The sequence below is a fragment of the Tiliqua scincoides genome, chromosome 4 (assembly GCF_035046505.1).
Source record: "Tiliqua scincoides isolate rTilSci1 chromosome 4, rTilSci1.hap2, whole genome shotgun sequence".
In the NCBI taxonomy this organism is placed as follows: Eukaryota; Metazoa; Chordata; class Lepidosauria; order Squamata; family Scincidae; genus Tiliqua; species Tiliqua scincoides.
In genome coordinates, this window is record NC_089824.1 from 136,453,298 (window position 1) to 136,475,084 (window position 21,787).

General features: G+C 41.0%; 1 protein-coding gene across 6 annotated transcripts in view; it reads right to left on the reverse strand.

Moving 5' to 3' along the window:
* Positions 1–13,622, reverse strand: part of ZNF326 (zinc finger protein 326) — a 28,310-nt gene extending 14,688 nt beyond the window's left edge. Inside the window, exons 1-5 of one of the 6 annotated variants that reach the window (XM_066626687.1) lie at positions 13,452–13,622; positions 10,045–10,168; positions 7,806–8,211; positions 5,217–5,346; positions 2,070–2,104 (exon numbers count right to left, since the gene is read on the reverse strand). In XM_066626687.1, the coding sequence (XP_066482784.1) occupies positions 2,070–2,104; positions 5,217–5,346; positions 7,806–8,211; positions 10,045–10,168; positions 13,452–13,467 (711 nt within the window). In that variant the 5' untranslated portion in view covers positions 13,468–13,622. Of the gene's footprint in view, positions 1–2,069; positions 2,105–5,150; positions 5,347–7,805; positions 8,212–10,044; positions 10,169–13,451 lie in introns of all 6 variants that reach the window. The other 5 variants (XM_066626686.1, XM_066626691.1, XM_066626690.1 and 2 more) reach the window with 5 other exon arrangements.
* Between the last annotated feature and the right edge of the window lie 8,165 nt (positions 13,623–21,787).

Consider the following 21,787-nt stretch of genomic DNA (forward strand, 5'->3'; position numbering starts at 1 on the left):
AATGTTCAAGTGAACAATGAAGGAATTGGCATCCCTGTGTGTTATTTGATTTGATTTTTTAAAAACATTTTTGCAATTTGTTTATTAGCTAGTTCTTGATTGTTATTTTCTTGACTTTACTGCTGCTTCTTTACTTTTTGTTATAGGAATTGTTATTTAGATTTCTTCATCTCTCTCTGCTGTCAGCCTTAAGGGAGAACTAGCTTGAACAAAGAACTGGGGTAAACATTACAAAACTTTAGGAAATCTTTGACTGCAACCCCAATTTCAATCCCTTCATCATCTGAAGGCAAGCAGTCTTCTGGAAGTTGGGCTTTTTCTGCATCAGCACTTATATACCGGTTTCACTATACCTCAGTCTTTATAGAAGCCATTACATGTATTTGTTCAAGCAAGGGGGACACAGATAACAGTGCCTTAATAGCAGGCAGCCCAGTCCTGAGCTGCCCGGCACGCTGGGCTGCAGTGGCACCAAAAATGGCTGCCACTGCATCCTGCACACTCAGCAGGCAGCACTGGCAGCTCCTCTGGGGAAGGGAACGTTTGTCCCCTTTCCCCAAGTAAGGCAAGTAGCCCCACAATGGGGCTACTCAATTCTATGACGATACAAGGGACACAAAGGCTCAGGATCTGGTAGAGCGAAACTCCACTGGTCCCGCCTCCCTTCCACTCTGCTCCCTCCCCCAGCACATCTCGTCTCCCCCGCCCCAGAACGCCTTCTGCATGCCTCCTCCCACACCCCCACCTACTTCTCCTCTGCCCGGCAGTCCGCATAACCACCAAAGCACTGGTGCTCCATTGGCACTAACCCAGCGGCGGCTAGCACTGAGCTAGCACCAGCGCTCCAATGTCACTGAAGGTCACAAACGTGCCTTATGGCACATTTGCAACAGTGCGTGCCAGCGGTGAGCTGGCATGCACTGCACAGAATTGGGCCCCAAGTCATCACACTGCTATTCATATGCATTTCACAAATGTTGATTGCATTATGTTTTTGTTCTTGTGTTTTAACAGTTGTAGATTTTATGATGCTACCTGTGTATTGCTATTTTAAATTGTGAACCACCTAAAGCTCTTTTTAAATCTAGTGGAATACATATTTAAGGATGGACACACACACACCCTTGCAAAGAGTTAGGAAACAGTTCAGCATTTCTGATGCTAACATTAAAATACCAGCTTCACAAACTATGAACAGATTTCAAATTTCAATGTGCCTCAACAAACAGATGTTTAGGATTTTTCTAGACTTCCCATTTAAATTGAGAATTCAGAAGATAAAATCATAACCTATGTTCAGAACAGATTACAAGCACAAGATGAAAAAAATTTATATGGATCCTGACAATACCCTTTATATGGGTTCTTCTACTAAACTATTGAGAATTTTCTTGTAGTTCTGATGTTTGTTGTACACAAGTTCAATAATTTTTAAAAATTCAACCATAGGGTTGTATCCTGAGAGACACACAGGGATGCCAATTCCTCCATCACCACCACAGCCCAACAGCCCCATGTCCCCAGAAAAACTGTTCTGGAGGGTCAATAGGCTCTCAAGTGTTTAAGTCTGCAGGGCATGGAGAGCTCAAGAGATAGACAATGATCCCTGTGTTAGCAAAAATGCCTTCAGTTCATAAAAGAGGTTAGGATGCAACCCATGATCTTCATGACTAAAATAAGGAAGTAAATGAATAGTTGCCATGCACATGGTCTGCATCTTGCCTTTTAATACTCCATTAAAACTAATCACACAATATATTAAACTAAAAGTTGACTGCTCTAAAAATGGAAGATAATCTGCCATCACAGATGCACATGATTCTTATGCTCATTTCCAACAGACATTGCATATGCTGCATACAAAGTGCTTTACGAGTTCATCCCAGACAATACTGTTGGAAAATAGCTGAAAATGTCCATTGTGAATGCAGAGACCCTCTCTGTATCATGGTCTTCTGGTTCACAGCTTAACTGTAAAGATCAAGCATGTCGATTACTACTGTAATAGGCAAGATGCACTCCAATGGTTGCTGCAAAGTAAGTTATTTTGCAAATTGAGAGATCTTTACCTCTGCAGTAGTGTCCTTGCTTGGTGTCCTTGCGTCTATTAGCATGAAAGGAGGAAGAAATTTAAAGAGCATCAAACTGCAGTGTAATGTTTTGTCTCACCTATCATTTTGTTAAAATCCTTGAGAAACTGGGGAAATAGGAAGTTCGGTTAAAGAAAACAAGAATACATGATTGAAACCGTCATGCAGTAGAAGGGTACATCAAAACACGTAAGAAAAATACATTTGACTTGGCCACCGCTTTCAGAGGCACAGAAAGCCAAAACACAGCCTATACAGTTAAAAAGAAAATGCAGTAGAACATGTGGGATTATATCATCATACTGTGTAATTGGTTTTCCATTCATGTTACAGATCTTTCAATTTTAGTTCACAACTGTTTAAACATTCGTCTTCATGATGCTATATGTAAAAAGATTCGTGGAATTTTCCACATTTACTCTCAGACTCCAACAGTCAAACAGCATACCTGAGCAGTTACAGTAATTTCAATGGACCACCATGCCCAGTGAAAGCAATTAAGAGAGGCTGTGACCAAAATTCTAAGTTAGCTTGCTGATTTGATAAGGAAAACAAGACCATATTTATGAGTAGCAAAAGAATAATTTTTTTTAAAAAAAACTTTAAATTATTCAAAATCACAGTAATTTTTTATCCAACATAAAAGTACAACAGATAGCTTATACTGCAACAAGGTAAATTAAAGCAAGTTTTGATTTCGATTTCAGTATGGGGATAATTTTCATGACAAAATGTTCTTTAAATAAATTCCACCACTACAACACTAGGGTAGTTTTTAGGTAAAACAACTTCCCTAATAAGGCAAAACAGAAGAGACAGCCATATCCACAAACATCATCTCTAGTAAGAGGGTAACCTCTTAACGTAGCCAAATGTGTTTGTACTGCTTATACAATTTCTGAAGTATTACTTTTTATGTATTTCTGATACTTTGTATGCATCCACTATACAATGTACAACATACGTTATCTTGGATGTGCAATATGGGTCAAAACAAGGAACTAAACAATGCACTAGAAAAATTGAATATGACATTTTAGCCCTGAGTCACCCACCCATGCAATCTCTATAGAGATGTGAGCATATGGGTGGGCAAAAAGAAAACACAGAAATTTGGGGGGAGGAACACAAATTGTCCTCACTTCCCCAAGGACAATTTTCAATCTTGCCAATAGAAAAATCAGAAATTTGGGAATAAGCTACTCTTTCACAAAACTAAATCTGATTTGGTATTTGAGAATATGTTCATTACTCGTGTCTTATTTTATCCACAGTTAATGTGCCATATAATGTGTATGATTTCAATATTCTCAATGCTGAGTTAAAAGTTTACATACAATAGGTTGCTTGATGAGTCTTCAAGAATCTGACTGTATGAAACAGTTTGTCCAAAATTTATGGTTTCTGTTTTCACTTATTCCTACTTTTCACATGGTAAAAACCAACATCAAAGTAGGTGTAGCATGAGGTGTAGCCATTTGCAGCTTGTGTGTATATTTGAAATTATGCATGTAAAAACCTAAAAGTAAAACCTAAGGTTTTTATATCTTTAAATGCCAATTGTAACACTTTTATATGCTAACCAAGTTATAAATGCATTTTAGGCTGCTAAAGCAGTAATATTTAAGCTTAATGTGAGTACTTCTGCATATTTCAGTTTTCTCCCAAATTTCCATTTTTTCCCAGAAAAGCATAGGAAAAAACCAAGCTATTTCCTCTGGTTTCATAAGTTCTGGAAAATGTACATCCCTATGGCAACCTTCTACTCTCTCATATGCAGCCAATTCACTGAAAGGGAGAAAAATGAAGCACTTTGGGATGATGTCGTAAGGGTAAAACACAGCAAATGGCTCAGCCTCCATCAACTAGAAAACCATGTCAACATAACGCAACAACTCCCCTACTTTTAATGTCCCTGTAGCAAGTTCTATACGTATATCCTGTTTTTCATAATTATGAGCACTTTATCAATAGAAATATATTATGAATAAGAAGAATGCCACCCAAGTCATTCAAACAGCAACTTACTAGTCAAACGCATCCCAAACACACAACATGAAAAGAAAATTCTTTCAGATTAAAAATACACAGAGAACAAACCGCATATTAGGCTTTTAGTAATAATTTTGAGAACTACTAAGTTTCTGGAAATGTGACTGCATTACCTTGAAAGGTTTCATTTTTTCCTACTTGTCAGAGTTTTCTAGAACTTAGTACTAGTTTTCAAAGTGACTACAATTTTCAGTAGTGGCTGCTACGTCACAGCAATTGTCAAAGGCACTGTTTGGAGTCCTCTTACACAAGGTCCTCACTGCTGTCCCCTCCACCCAGTTAAAAAATTTCAAACAGCTACACCAACATGCTAAATTTGCCATAATGCTAGTATAAGAACCCTCTAGCTCAAATTGACCCAGACACTTTTGAATGGTCCCAATCAATATGTTCCAAGAGTATACACAACGTAAGAGAAGTGGACAACAAAATTCTGTAACATTCTCTGATTGGAAAGGTTTCAGCTTTCTAATAAAATTCCCAGTGAAACTAGTGCAGTTTAAGCTTAAAAAAGTATCCTACAGGGTGAGCCACCAGTTGGCTCCATGCGATTCAATGCTTGCAGAAAAAAATATGAGGGGACAACATATTTGTTTCCCATCATCACCCCCACCTGTGTAAGCTGGATTAAGATCTGAAGTAACAATTGTTCTTATCCTGGTAATACCCTAACAGTCTTACTACAGCATGTATTTAAGCAAGCAGTCTTCACAATAAAAGAAGCTATAAAAAATTTCAAAATATATAAATTCATCCCTAAAAGGTCTGAATTTCCTAAGTGTGTGACACAGTAAAATAGTATGCAGGCACAAAGCTGATAACCTAACTTCCCTAAGTACCAGATTAAAAATTCTAATTTGTGCCAAAATCAATCTCTATTATGAAAAGTTGGTTTCAGAGGGGACTTAGAGGCTGAAAAATGAAGAATGGCAAAGCATCATAAATGTGTCCTCTCAGGAAAAAAAGTTAAATAGTGCTATAATTCGCATCTTTCATTCAATTACTTACTAGGTTTGTTTTGGTTCATCTTCACATTAGGTTTTGTCAGTTTGGGTTTCTTGATAAATGTCCCACCTGGTTTATTATACGGCTGCTGTATCATTTTTCTCTTTATTCCTCGTGCAGCTACTGCTGCAGAACTGGGTTTGTTATGATAGTCTACCACAATTCCAGGTCTATGCATGCCTCCAAAATCTCCCATGTACTGTAAACAGGTGAAGAACACGTATTAGAAAATGATGTGGCTGCTGAAAACAACATAATTACTACATGGATAAATTTACAAACAATTTAACTCAGGAAGACACACATTACACTAGTAAGTTAACACATATCAAAATTGCAAGCTTATTAGTTTTTCAGTTACTTGACCATAAAACATTGATATCAAATAGATTTCTGCTTATTCAAAGTCATTAGTCCAGATCATAAATCCATTTAAATTTTAAATTGTATTTCCTCTCTTTAGATTGTCCAGGTAATACTTCAAAAAAAATTCTACAGCTCAGCTAAAAGCCAAGTGCCTGTGAACTCTGACACACAAAACTACATAGTTAGTGCTAAAGATAAATTATTTTCCAACTGTCCACGCTGAACTGCTAACTACCAAAACATTTCTTATCATCTGTATGTCAGAAAAGGCGACCTGTGGCCTAATCCTGTGGAAAATTTGCATATAGTGATGAAGTATGGCAGCCACAGGTGTGAAAAAGCCATTTTTTCTTTTGTTCCTACTTCAGACACCTACATAACGGCACCAGTGCCTTAACTTGCATGTTTTTAAAAGTACTAAACACTGGACCAACTGAAGAGAAGAAATCAGCAGACTCTCCAAAATAAGATCTGCTTTCTTAGTGACATACTGAAATGGACAGTCATATACACAAAAGTGCATCTGACTGGATGAGTGAAATCATATAAGCAGAAATATATACTGCCATAAAACCAGGACTTAAATATTTAATATTAAAGAGTTAAGCACATTAAAGGCAGTAAAATCATTAAATGGTCTTCCACTATGACTAAAACCTTTAACCCTACTAAGCCACAATATGGCATAGATAATAATTATGCTAACTACTTCCATGCATAATTTCTACATTTCTGCTAGTCTACAAATTGGGCCCTAGTAAAGAACAATCTAGCAATATCTCCACACTGTATGTACATAAATCAAAGGACACTTTTTAGGTGATTTACATTTGCACAAGCAAATATTTCCATAATCTATTAAAGGTGCAATGCATTTTAATGACAGTAAGAATTAACTTACATATCCTTCAAAGTATTCAGAGTGCAGGAGAGGCACACTCAGCTTTAAGTGAACAAGCCAATATGTCCAAAGATTTTGCATTAAATTTTAATTCAACCTTATCAATCTAATTTTTTGAGGGGAGGGGGGTCCAACAAGAAATTCACAGAGACATGACAAGAACTCAGAGCTTTCTTGTAGTTTGGTAATCAACTACTTTGTAGTCCATTATCAAACTACAAGAACATTCTGAGTTCTGCTCATGTCTCTGTGAATTAGATCTAATTAGACCAATTTTATCTTTAAGAATGCCACATGCATACATCAATTTTTAAAGCTAGATTAGGCATGCAGATGACCTAACAACTTTCATTCTCCTCACAATTTAAGTTATAAATATGTTCCCTGGCTTTAAGATTTTCTTCTTGAACATACTATGCTTGAAGATAACATCCCAATAGCTGAACTATTTATTTGTACTAAAATATGAAATTTACAACCAAATATGATATTATAAAATAAGTAAATGGGGCACATATAATCCTGACGTATTCCATCAGGAGTATAGTGATTTTTATCCATTTTGCCAATATCTGAACCTCTTTACTTGTTCTCAGTCTGCCAACAGCAACACCACATCCAGCATGAAAGAAGATGTAGGGAATTCTGAAACAGCTGTTAGACAAAACTGTGAACTGCATGAAGTTGATTTTCATCTTGAAATGACATAATTTCAAGTTGATGGAATCCCTTTAACCATGGTTTGAAAACAGCTTATTTTTGATAATCTACCTTTATTAGATCCACCCCCTCTGGTAAGAACTGAATCCTATGCATATCTACTCAGCAGTATGCCCCATTATAGTCAATGGGGCTCACTCCCAGGTAGGTGGGGATAGGATTGCAGCCTAAGTCCAATTAAGAATGGGTACAAAGAACCGATTGTCTGTCTACCCATCTGGACAAAATCTACTCGATGGCATTCACCCGCTAGAGTTCAAAATTATTCATACATTGCACCTTTAACCTACTCAAAACTGAGAAAGGTTCTAATTAACCTTTACAGTGATTTAAAACTTCTCTCACTAGCCAAGATGCTAGTGTTAACAAGGAAAAATGCAATTCCTTTTAATCCCTTTTAGACCAAACCCATTGCCTTAATCTTCACCTTTAAACAAAAGGAGAGATTTGATAAACCTTAGCAACTAATCTCTTAGTGTTTTTACTCACAAATAGAGAGTGAGGGTACTGTGTTCTAAGTAAACATCAAATGGGATTGGCAGGTCATCAACCCTAACAGTTTGGCCCAAAGTGCACTGTGATGTACAGTGTCATTGGTTATAAATGCTATGGTCTTGAAAGGGTTTAAAAGAGCGACTAGTGAAAAGAATCTGAAAAGATTCTGTACTTACTCCTCGGCCACGGCCTCTGCCTGTTGATGGTCCTCCAAAAGCATCATAGTTTCTGCTTCCAAATCCACTGTCAGGGTAAGCAGGCGTTCCTCTCCCCCGAGAGCCTACAGGTGCAGGCTTCATATGGGGTGAAGAAAAACTGCTGTAGGAAGAGTAAGTCTCTCTTCCTCTGTCCTCCATAAACCCAGGCCTCAACTTTGAGCGTGAGTAAGGTGCTTCCCAGCTAGACCCGCCCTGGTTTCTACCTCCGAAAGAGTCAAGGCTATTCCGGTAGTTGCTGTCAAATCGACCACCATAACTACCTCCGAAGCGGCTTTGTTCAGGTTCATTATAACCATAGCCAGATCTGTACAGATCTCGCCCACCCAGAGAAGACCCGGAGTCGTAAGACTCATAAGGTCCAAACCTGGAAGAGTTGCAGTGAGGAAAAAAAAAGTAAGCTTACTAAAGTCAAACATTTCAAAAGACAAGTTATCAGTTGACATTTATCAACTAACATAAATGAATATTTTACTTAGTTATGCTGTGTCTTGATTAGGGCTGGGCAATTCCAAGTTGTGACCAGACAGAAAACTATCTGAGTCACTTTTCTTTAAAAATAACATTAAATTTCAGAATACCTGAACTTCATTAAAATTTAGTTTCTTAACAGTACTTAAACCTCATTATTTGTGCCCAGACCTAGTCTTATAAATGCAGGCACCTGCATAAAGATTAAACAAGCTGTTTTCTCTTTAACATAATACCTAACAACAATTCAACAGCATTTAAAAAGGCATTGCCTTTAAACTGGGACAGTATAAATAATGACAAATACTACAACTCAATACTTTCTTTTAAACCCTAAAATATTTACAATTCATTTTTTGATTTATTGCTTTTTACAAGGTGTAATCTTCCAATTGCAAGGATAACAACTGCCAGCATGACCTATATTCTATTATTACATTTAGCATATCCTAGCTGATAAGGCAGGTTACCCTAGTAACAGAACTGAAAAGACAAAAGTCTTCAGTATCAATGAAATATGGACTACTATTTCTGAGAAGTCATATTAAACAATATTTTACTTATGTACTGATTAAAAAATGAGAATACAGGGAAACATTACTGTCATGTGCAACTGCACTAAAAGAGGAGTTCATTGATCTTCAAAGCATTAAACTACAATTAACTCCACAGAAACACAAGACTCATATTAGACAGAAAAGACTATATATGCTGCCCTTGCCTACAACAGCATAATCTATTTCTCATTTCAAAAAATTTCAGTCACACATGACTTGCCTAATTAAAATGCAATCTATAGAATACTCCATTATGGAAACAATTTCATGTACTTTTTGTGATCAGTGAACTCTAATCATATGCAGATTACTAAATGGTAGGTACAACTTATACCAGAATCTTGGGGCTGATACAAATATTAGATACTTCAACCAATTGTTGAACAAAGCTGTGCTGTAAGACACATTTTCCAGCTTCCCTAGTAATCAGTACAACAGAACTTATAATTTCAGAGTTGTCAACCTGCAGACTTGTACTGTCATACAACACGCAAATAAGAACATAGTGAGGTTTAATATTTCATCCTGTTATTGTTTAAAATGCACAGATCTTAGATAAAAAACAATTTTGCTTAAAAACTGCAACCTGAAGTTAGTATACATGAACTGCAGGCACAGTGCAAATCCAAAAGCTTGTCATAAATATCACTAGTGCTCAAATTACAAAATTGTAAGATCACTGCACCAGAAATTTGAATAGCCCAAACACACATATTTTAGTGTAATTAGTACCTGCCAATAAAATAATCTGGACATGATAAGTTTTCTACCAGTCAACATTCTTGTGACATATTAGCACTAAAGTTGAACTTAAGTGTTCCTTGAAACATGAAATAAAAGCAGTAATGCTGATCCAAACTAAGCTAGTTTCAGGTTTAAGTTCTACACAAATACTTAAATGCTTAACATGTACTACAATGCAAAAAGAAGACAATTCAAATTGATTTTAAAAGTAGATGAACAAAACATGTATTACAATACTATACACATTAAAAGAAACCAAACTCAAGAATATTTGTTTTAGATCAGAGAATTCATACTGCCTTTCTGTGCTTAACAGAAGACAAACCCATTATAATGGGCACAAGGAACACTTGAACTCAATAAAGATATACTATAAAATTTAACTGTGTTTTATTCAATACATAAAAGTAACCAATTCAGTATTTTACCTGTTTCCACCACCCCCTCCACCGCCGCCGCCTCCATGACCTTCCATTCCATATGACTGATTCATATAAGAGTCCATAGCTCTTGGACCACCATAGGCACCGTGCCCATAGTCACGGTCCATTTCTAAGAAAAAAACAAATTAGATTTTATTATAAAGAGACTAATCAAGCCCTGCCTGGTGGATCAGCATGTCAGAGATACACTTTGAATAGAATATGCTATTCTCCTGATGGGGAAACAAATTTAACCAAGTTTCCTGCTATCTAACTCCCTCCCACTGGCAACAAGAACAAGCAGACTAGAGAAGCTTGCAAATTCTGCCATACAACAACCAATCTTTGTATTAAGCAGGAACACCTTAAAGAACAAAATACTGCTGCATTTTTAAAACTCTAACAGCAATAAGAGAACAATGGATTTCACAATAAGAGCAATACTGTTGTTTCTCTTAAACAGTTATGCCCTGCTACTGTAGGCCCACATGTGGCAGCCCCATCACTGCTGCCACCTCATCTTCCTGAGCACAGGAAAATATAAAGAGCAGCTGTGTAGAGCAGATCTACTCTTAAAGGACAAGCTTATACTTTTATGTGGACAGCAGGCAGTGCAGGGGAAAGGGTTCACCTGCACCACCACACAATGGCATTCTAGGTTCCATAGCATATTCTGACTTCAGTCAGTTCACCTCTTAACTAGTCATCAGCATAATATCCCAAACCTACTAGAACAGAATATGGACTATATTCACTATTTCATACTCATACTTTGGACTGCTGTAGGTTGACAGAAATTACTTTGAGGCTGCACTCCTAACCTCACTTTCATGGAAATAAGTCCCACTGAACACAACAGGACTTACTTCTGAGTAGACCTGGTTAGGATTGTGCCCTAAATTTCCTCACTTAGAAGAATTACACAGGCCAACACACATTTTGCTTCCTTAAATGTTACACCAATTCCTGGGTATAATTGGGGTGCCGATTCCAAAAATGGCATCTGTTTTGCCCTATCACGTCTAGTTTTGGGGACACAGCATAGCCTCTTTAGTGAATGGTTCAAGCAGCTTCCTCATGAGGAAGCCTACAACATGGCTCATGAGGAAGCTACTTGAAGCATTCACTAATGAGGTTATACTATATCTCCAAAACTAGCCGTGACAGGGCAAAACGGATGTCATTTTTGGAATCGGCATCCCAAATTCATATCAAACCACCATAAAGTTTGGGAAAAACTTTTCTGACCCTCAATTTTGTAGGCCTGTTACTCCAGAACTGAACAAACTGCTTTTTTAAGGTTCACACACTTTATTATGTCAGCTGTAGAATGTTGTTGAATTAACTGTTAACGAATCAACAACTTGCATTTGTAGTACTAAGAATTCTGGTCAAAGTAGGTTTTGCAGCTATGTTACAAATTTTGCTTACAGCAACCATAACTGCTTTAATGTACTCTATTCTTGCAATTCATTTTTATTCAGAAGCAACAGATACATTTAGCTAATTCTTTTCTTTAAGAGACAGTTACCCAAATTGAAATATTTCTGTCATAAAATAAGCACATGCCTGTAGAACTAGAAAAACCACATAAAGTGATCCATCTAACAAAAAAACACATATATCTCTTCATGCGTGCAATTAGTCAACAGCAATTGACTTCATTCCCACAGATTTCCTTAGGAAGAGTAACTCACAGTCATGCCATCTGCTGCCTGTTCTTGGCTATCCACAACTATTAGCTGCATTCACAGCCATTCAGAAGGTATTCACGGCCATTTTCAAACTATCTGTGGGGCCATTCTGAATCTTTGGTGGCCATTTTGAAGCTATCCAAGCCTTTCTTAAGTTACTGAAGCTGTAGCCAGTCAAGTACTGGCAGTACCCCAGAATACCTTGCAGCAGCTAGGCTGTGCCCCAGAATGCTTTGTGGCACTAGAGTCGGAGTAGGTTGCAACTTCTGGACCACTGAAGCATCAAAGGTGCACCTTTTTTTAAACTATAAATTGTTTTTGTTCTTTTATACTCTTGGTAGCTCCCCTGGGCATCCAGCAAAAAGGACAGGAATGAGTATGACCGTAAGTAATCCTTTTATATCACAAGTATATACCAGTGTTTCTGTATCTGTGTATATCTGTGCGTCAGGACCGACTAAATGGGTCGAGAGCCAATTTCAGGTGAGTCCCCATGCATTTCACTATTTTATTTTTAATATATTAGACTTGATGCTGCCATACTATGTAATTGCATTTGGGGAAATGCTAGAGATTTGTACTTTTAACAAATTACTATGTATATTCTTTTAACAATGATAGTAAATGGAACTTACTCCTGGGTAAGTGTGGGCAGGATTGCAGTCTAGCATTGTTAAAAATTTTCCTGCTTGATGATGTCACTTTTGGCAGGTCCTGACAGGTTTTCATTCAAAAAAGTGGGTCCCGGTGCTAAATGTGTGAGAACCAGTGGTTTAGAGAATAGTCTCTGCAGAACCTGACCCCATTAATCCCATATGATTAATGATTGTAACTGTATTTTCTGTATCTGCTGGGTTTTTCAGGAATCTAACCCAAGCAGATAACAAGAAGTGACTGTGGGTGCAGAATAATACACAGACACATTGTAAATATTTTTTTTAATTGTACATTTTAAACCCACAAAAGAGAACTGAGAAAATTCACTTCGGATCAGAAAATCAACTTTTCTGAGCTATGTGGCTGAGTTAGTTTGAATTAAGCAGCATTCAGCAATAAAGCAATAAATTCAAGATACATCTCTTAAAACGACACTCCGATGCTACACTTGGGACTGAGGGCACAATCCTATCCACTTTTCCAGTGCCGGTGCTGCTGTGCCAAAGGGGCAAGTGCTGCATCCTGTGGTGGGGAGGCAGCCACAGGCCTTCGCAAGGTAAAGGAACATTTGTACTCCCAGGAAAGCATGGCTAGGGCTGCAGCCTGAGAGCCCAAGCCCATGCATGTCTACTCAGAAGTAAGTCCCACACTAGTCAAGGGGCTTACTCCCAGGAAAGCGTGGCTAGGGCTGCAGCACTTAAGCTGGCTGCTTCAGATGGACCACGTGAGAGCACCGAGGGCTGGGGCGCGCCCCCCCCCCGAGAGCCTCGCCTCGCCTCCTCCGCACAGGCGCAAGAGCAGGAGCCCCCCTGCGCCCGCTCGGGAGAAGGCCTGGAGCGGCGGGCACCACTCCCGAGCAACGGCCACAGGCTCGCGCAAGCCTCTCGCGGCGAGGCTGGCCGGGCGCTCGGGCCTCCGAGGGCCGTCCCGCCACCCGCACCACCAGGCCGCGCCGCCGCCTTTCCCGCCTCCGCAACGGGCCCGCCGCCATCTTGGGCCGAGCCCCTGCGCGGCCTTTCTCGCCCCAGCCGCCCAGCGGCGGCCCGCGAGGCGAGCGCTCACCTTCCCCGTAATCCATGCCGGCGACGGTCCCGGGGTGCGTGTGGTGCGTGTGCCTGCGCGGGGGGGCAGCGGAGCGCTCGCAATTCCAGTCGCAGCAGCCGTTGCCTCGCCTCGAGCGGCCAGTGACGCGGCTCCTTCCACAACGAGGCTGAGGGGGAAGGGTAGAGACCGCCCAACTGTCTCCGGCTGCCCGATTGGCCACGCGAGCCTCCTACGTCAGCGCCAAGATGGCGTCGAGAACAGGAGGAGGAGGAAAACTACGATGAACGATAGAGAGAGTCCTGTGGTGGCAAGAGCGTCTCTCCTTGCCTTCTTTTGTCTTTGCCGCTGTTATGTAATGGCGTAGTCAAAGCTGGGTAGGGTCTTGTGGGCGCCCCCTGCTGGACAACAAGCGCTGGTGTCATCCTAGAGAAAGAAAACCCAAGAGTCTAAACAGGGTACAGTGTTTCTCAAACTGTGGGTCAGGATCCACTAGGTGGGTCACGAGCCCATTTCAGGTGGGTCCCCATTCATTGCAATGTTTTATTTTTAATCCATTAGACTTGATGCTCCCATGGGATGTGACTGCATTTGGGGAAATGTTACAGACCTGCACCTTTAACAAGCTACTATGTATATTCTTTTAACAACGATAGTGAAGGGGACTTACTGCTGGGAAAGTGTGGGTAGGATTATTAAAAATTTTGATTGGTGGCGTCGCTTCCAGTCATGACATCACTTCCAGTGGGCCCTGAAATATTCTCATCCTAAAAAGTGGGTCCCAGCCCTAAAAGTTTGAAAACCACTGGGGTAAAATAAATACATTTGATGAGAAAGTTTAGTTGGCAACCTTCAATCTCAAAAGACTATGGTATCGCGCTCTGAATGGTGGTTCTGGCACAGCGTCTAGTGTGGCTGAAAAGGCCAATCCAGGAGTGACAATCCCTTCCACACGGGGAGCAAGTGCAGTCTGTCCCTGGTCTGTCTCCCTGGCTATGGGCCTTCCTTCTTTGCCTCTTTGCCTCAGACTGTTGGCCAAGTGTCTCTTCAAACTGGGAAAGGTCATGCTGCACAGCCTGCCTCCAAGCGGGCCGCTCACAGGCCAGGGTTTCCCACCTGTTGAGGTCCACTCCTAAGGCCTTTAGATCCCTCTTGCATATGTCCTTGTATCGCAGCTGTGGTCTACCTGTAGGGCGCTTTCCTTGCACGAGTTCTCCATAGAGGAGAACCTTTGGGATCCGGCCATCATCCATTCTCACGACATGACCGAGCCAACGCAGGTGTCTCTGTTTCAGCAGTGCATACATGCTAGGGATTCCAGCTCGTTCCAGGACTGTGTTGTTTGGAACTTTGTCCTGCCAGGTGATGCCGAGGATGCGTCGCCTTTGATGAGAAACAACTGAAATATCAAGTGGTGTCAGGAGACATTAGCCTTCTGCACAGTTGAGGAGGTCAGCTGAAGAGCACAACAAGAAGGTTAGGTATCCAAACAATGCAATAACCCCCTCCCCTCTTCCAGAAAAAAGCAACAAATTACTTACAAATGGAGATGAGGGGAAAAAAACTTAAATTTTGATTGATAAAAAGATTAGAAGGAGCATAATTAAAGCTGACTGTCACAAAACAAACACCTATGATTTAGGCAAAAAAAACACAACAACCCAGACATCATGGGAAACTTACAGCACAATCCTATGCACACTTTCCTGGGAGTAAGCCCAATGAACTCAGTGGAACTTACTTCTAACATGCATAGGATTGCACTGTTAGACATTATTCCAATATAATACACACACAAACACACACACACTTATTTATAATTATTTTTCTACCCTGGCCTGCTCATGTTCAAACAAACTCAAGATGGCTCACAATGAACAAAATATAATTAAAAACAAAACACAGAATCAAAAAAACAAAAACAATACCACTATAAAAGCAGTGGCAGTCTTCCCCCACCCCCGCAGCATGGGACAAAGGTTCACAATGGTGTCCCCTGTGGGATGTTGCCGCCCCCCTGCATGCAAACCCCCCCCCACTTACCTGGAGCTCACGGAGCCTCGTGCAACTCCAGGATGCGTCAGAAACATATATAAGGTTCCCCAATGTTTTAAACCAGTGGTCTCTAAACTTTTCAGCCAAAGGGCCGCATCAAATATCTGGCACAGTGTCGAGGGCCGGCTAAAAAATTAAATATAAAATTTAAATAAATACATTAGAGATAGCTCTTAGATGGAATGAATGTATGGGCTCAAATGTCCAGGATTTCTCCAAGCACCAAACACAGCCCAAGAAATAAAGCACACACTTAAATAGAACCCCATTTCCCCTCCCCACAAGCACAACTCCGGTTTCATTTGGTCAACTGGGCCAGAAGCTCTCAGGGGATCAGAGGCTGGCTGTGGGCCGGATAGAGGCTCTCTGCCGGCCGCATCTGGCTCCTGGGCCGGGATTTGGAGACCCCTGTTTTAAACTGTGCTTCCAGAAAACCGGACTATGCATGACTATGCAGAAGTAAGGCCCATTGAATTCATTGGGACTTACTCCCATGGAAGTGTGTATAGGATTGCAGCCTTAGGTGAATGTGACACTTCTAGGTAACGATGAAAAGGATTGCACTTTCAGTCTAGAAGTCAAAAAAAAAATCTCACATGACTCAGTATTTGTGTGCTTCAGTTTCAGTAAGAATGCTATTTAATCTGTGCAGCCCACAAGTGTACACATTTGACCCCTGTTGCTTATATGCAATATTGGGCAGCAATGGCTTAAGACAGGAGTGTCAAATTCATTTCATCCAGAGGGCCACATAGCATTCATGATGCCTGCTGAGGGCCGGAAATGATGTCATTAGACAAGAAGTGATGTCATTAAACAGGTTATAACCAAAAATAAACATTTTTTTCACTTAGGAACTCATTAGCTGCAAATAACAAAAGAAACAATATATGAATCTTGATCATATTTCAAGCAGGGCCTCGGAGAGGAATTTTATCAGGGGGTACAAAATTAATTTTGGGCCCCTTTGCAAAGGGGGGGGTGAAACAGAGCAGGGGAGGGTGGTGATGGGTGAGCAGAATAGGGACAGGGAGGGGCAAAGCAGGGTGAGGGGAGGGTAGAGATGGCTGGAAAAGTCTTTGGAGCCCAGGTCTACCCACCCATGTGGCATCAGTAGTGTCCCCAGCATCCCGTATGGGCAACAAGTCTGAGTAGATAGGAAAATGTCAGATCCCAGCAAATTTCTGGGCCCCCTCCTTTGGCTCCTGTGGCCCCCTTTTGACCCTGGGCCTGGGTACAAATTACCGCCTTTACCCCCCTCTCCTAGGCCCTGATTTCAAGATATGGGAGACCCCAATTTTCTTGGGGGCTGCTCTTTCAGCAGTAACACCTCAGCACTCCTCAGCAGCTGAAAGCCTGAGGGCCATATAAAAAGCTTCCGCGGGCAGCATCTGGCCTCCGGGCCTTATTTTTGACACCCCTGGCTTAAGACAAGATTACCGTAAGGAAATGGATGCCTGATTAAGAACTAGGTGCTGGAATAACAGGTAAATAAAGCAAACATCAAACAATAGAAAAACATGCTGCCATAAGAAACCAAAACACTCAGCATAGTTCAGGACAAGGTGGCAGTTTTATCTCCACAGTAACCAGCGCTCAGAATAGTGACAACATATGTGGGCTTTGATATGAAGTGTTGCAATCCAAGATAAGCAGAGTCTTGCAAAGACAGTGTCAAGTATCTGGATCCACAGACAGACAGAGATGAGTCGTGGAAGACAAATAGGTCAGCAAGATTGCATTATTTTAGCCTTAGGAACTGTCAGCAGGTTTCTTCTGGTTTGAATCTGTTTGAAACAAAGACTCCTTTTTGTCCCTGCAGGACTTCAAGAAATGAAAGGCAAGGGAGAAAAAGAAGAAAAAAAAACATGCACAAACACAATGGAATACAACAGTACTGGGCTGTATTGCCAAGCAGGGGAAAGGATCCAAACCAAAATGACTCAGCCCAGAATCTTCATCAGAATTTTGCCTTTTCTCTGGTAATGGACTCCTTGCCTTTTCCAGTAACATTTGAGATATTTTTCTCCTACAGATTTTCAGGATCAGAAAACAAGAACAATCTCATGATTATTCTGACCATCATAGCACTAGATCCAAACAATACTGAGACTCATACAGCACAATCCTATCTTGTGCTGGAACAGGCAGGACGGTGGGCCTAAGCTGTATCCAGCGCAAGTTTCAGGCTGTCTGCAGCTCAGCCCAAGGTAAGGGGAAAACTTATCCCCTTACCCTAGGGAGAGCCGCAGCAGCCCCAATGGGGCTACTCAAATCTGTGCCACCTAAATCAGTGGTGCAAATCCGAGCAACCTAGGTGAACTGCACAGAACGGGGCTAGGATCCGGCATAAGTGCCAAATCCTGGCCCCGCCTCCCATTCCCTGCTTGCCCAGGAATGCCTGCCACCCAGCCTCCCTTGCCCCAAAATGCTTCCATCCCATTCCGGAACCCCCAGTAGATAAAAAAATCAGTGGATACCAATTCAGTGAAAAAATAGCTTTAAAGACCCACTTTCAGGTCTCTTGCTCCTCTGTTGTGACCCCAGAATGCATTGATATAGACACTGTACTGCATTCAGCCACTAGATGGGGTGAATAATGGAATCTAATTGAATGAGATTATTGAATGCTGTTAAATAATTATAAACAGCACAAAGGTAGGAAATGGGATTTTGGCACTCTTTTTCTTCGTTACTAGGCATTTAAAGGTAGACCACTGATGAGTCAGATCAGTGGATACCAAATTAGTGGATAATGAGGAACCACCTGAATACTGTACTTGTAACATTTGGACCACTTTTTAGACATATGAAATATGTTTGCAAGAACAACATACTTTGTAACTGGCCATTCAGGCAACACAGAAATATATTATCTGACAGATTCAGTAAACTACCCAATCACATTGATTAACTCAGATAAGTTCATTGGGTAGAATTCATGTCTCAGGTCTTAGTATCACACTTTAGCCTTTGGAACTTTTAACATAGTTAAACTTTAAAAGTTAAACTTTGGAACTTTTAACATTATAATGCCATTGTACAAATCTTTGGTAAGGCCACACCTGGTGGAGTATTGTGTCCAGTTCTGGTCACCACATCTCAAAAAGGACAAAGTGGAAGTGGAAAAAGTGCCAAAAAGAGTGACTAAGATGATTACAGGGCTGGGGCACCTTCCTTATGAGGAAAGGCTACAGCGTTAGGGCCTCTTCAGCCTAGAAAAGAGGTGCCTGAGGGGGGACATGATTGAGACATACAAAATTATGCACGGGAAGGATAGAGTGGATAGAGAGATACTCTTTACAATCTCACATAACACCAGAACCAGGGGACATCCACTAAAATTGAGTTAGGACAGACAAAAGAAAATATTTCTTTTCTCAGCATGTGGTTGGTCTGTGGAACTCCTTGCCACAGGATGTGGTGATGACATCTAGCCTAGATGCCTTTAAAAGGGGATTGGACAAATTCTGGAGGAAAAATCCATTACAGGTTACAAGACATGATTTGTATGTGCAAGCTCCTGATTTTAGAAATGGGCTATGTCAGATGCAAGGAAGGCACCAGGATGCAGGTCGCTTGTTATCTGGTGTGCTCCTTGGGGCATTTGGTAGGCCACTGTGAGATACAGGAAGCTGGACTAGATGGGCCTATGGCCTGATCCAGCAGGGCTCTTTCTTATGGTTTTATGTAGACCTTAACTTTATTGGGGGAAAATCGAATACCAATAGACCATAAAGTATCCATATTTCTGAACCATAAAGTATCTGAAGGAGCTGTTTGGACTGCAAGATAGTAAAAAAAACTTAACACTTTGACAACTCTTGATCAATAGCACAATCCTACACATACCGACTCCGAATGGAAGTTAGCCCTGTTGAGTTCATTAGGATTTATTCCTGGATAGACATGTATGGCAGTGCTTCTCAAACTATGGGTTGGGACCCAATAGGAGGGACAATAAGACAATAGGAGGGACAATAGGGACAATAGGAGGAGCCAATTTCAGGTGGATCCCCATTCATTTCAATATTTTATTTTTAATATATTAGACTTGATGCTACCATAGTATGTGACTGCATTTGAGGAAATGTTACAGACCTGTACTTTTAACAAGCTACTATATATATTCTTTTAACAATAATAGTAAATTGGACTTACTCCTGGATAAGCATGGATAGGGTTGCAGCCTAGGATTGTTAACAATTTTCCTGATTGATGTTGTCACTTCCAGTCGTGACATCCGGTGGGCCCTGACGGATTCTCATTCTAAAAAGTGGGTCCTGGTGCTAAATGTGTGAGAACCACAGATGTATAGGACTGCAGCCAAGATTGTTTCCAACAGCCAGAGCTAGAATGGAAAACAAACCCTCAATGCAATTATCAGCCTCAGTCTCCTTGGATAGGTTAACTTTTTGGGAAACACAAACTAGAAAGAGAAATATCCTTTAAAATAAATTTATCTTATATATATTTAAAGGTTTGTCTATAGCATGTTTCCAACACAGTTTACAAACCCTGTAATCTGTACTCCTAAAAGATGCAGACTGGTTTTCTTGGCCTTCTGCACTTCTGTGCCAACGTCTCTTTCTCATTTAGTACATTTATTCCTATTCATGTATTCCTACATGAATTCCGATGCTACTTTGGTTTATATGAGCCTTATAGCAGTTGATAAACTTCAAAACTGTTTCCCTTCTTCTATTAACTTTGTGTTAGCACGCAATCCTCACCTGCACTGGAACAGACAGGATGACTGGCTGGCACTGTATCCAGTGTGGGTCTGATGCAGGCTGGGGCGTAAGCGGATTTCCTCTTCCTTACCCAAGTGATGCCCCAGACAGCCCTGTGGGGCTACTTGGATCTGCACCCACAATTTCAAGGGTGCAGATCCGAGGGGCCACTGCAGCTGGTCCCACCTCCCTCTTGGGCCCAATCTGCCCTCCCGGCCACCCTCCCCGTGCCCAGAAACGCCCTCTCCCACCTAGTGCTGGCCTCCCCAGGCCAGCACAAACCTACCTCCTCCAGGTGCAGGGCCGGCTCCACAAGGCCAGCACACATCTGTGCACTAGCCTATCATCCCGAGTTGTGGTGAACATGCTTTATGACACATTTGCAACAGCTAGGAGTTGGCACAAGGGACTTGTGCCAGCTCCTGAGGTGGGAGGAGTGTTAGGGTTGTGCTGTTAATATTTTTATCCTTAGAAATGCTTTCATTTACTTAACTGTAACTTTAGTTTGCACTTACTGCAACCAGAACAAGACAGATGTGCTTTTATTGCCCAGTATTACTTTATGCCTATTGATTCCTAGTTTTAATTATAAATAGTTAACGTATATAGAAATAAAAAGCATAATTGTATTTATTCAAACTTGTGCACTGATGTTATAGAAACTATCCAGTCAGTGGCCGTGATTCCCATGCCTTACAGGAAGATAAAGACTAGATTGTCTTGGGCTGCCACAAATTCAAAGTCTCAGTTCAGCAACAGAATAGGAACTGGCATACAAATACCTAACAATAATGCTTTTTAGATTTCCAACTTGGTTTGGTGCCCACGCTTTAGATGCCAGCAACAGATGTTATCTGATCTGTACATGAATGAAAGGGCTGCTTTTAGTGAATGGGCGACCAGCCAAAATGAATTGAAAGTACGGTACTTTACCGATGTTTCTATCTGCTTTCACTGACCCAAGATAGTGGGGGTTTTTTTGGGGGGGGGAGAGGCTAACCAAGAGACACCAAATAATTGTTAGGGTGCAATCCTCATCCACTTTCCAGCACTGACATAAGGGCAATGCAGCTCCTAGGTAAGGAAACAAGCATTTCCTTTCTTTGAGGAGGCCTCTGTGAGTGTCCCCCAACTGCAGAATGCAGTACACGTCCCATTGGCAAAGCTATGCCAGTGCTGGAAAGTGAGTTAGGATTTGGGCCTTAATTACATTGAATATATGGTAGATGTGCAGAATATTTTCTTTGGACTTTAATCCAGTTACACATATGAAAGTATTCAGGACACAATTTAAAAACAACACAATCACAGGGCACCCCCACCCCCCACAGTGCAGTTGCAGAGTTTGTGAGGAGGAGAGCTTAGATGTAAAGATGTACTCAATCTGTTCACAAGTACAAGTTGTGCACAAAAAACCCTTCCCGGCTCCCCAAATCTACATATTTGAATCCAGATATATTTGGTTTCATCCAAAGATGTACTTGGGCACACCTAGTGAAATCTTTGACCTTTACAGTGATAGATGACATGGAGAATCATCAGCATAGTCTGAAACGTATTTGGGACACA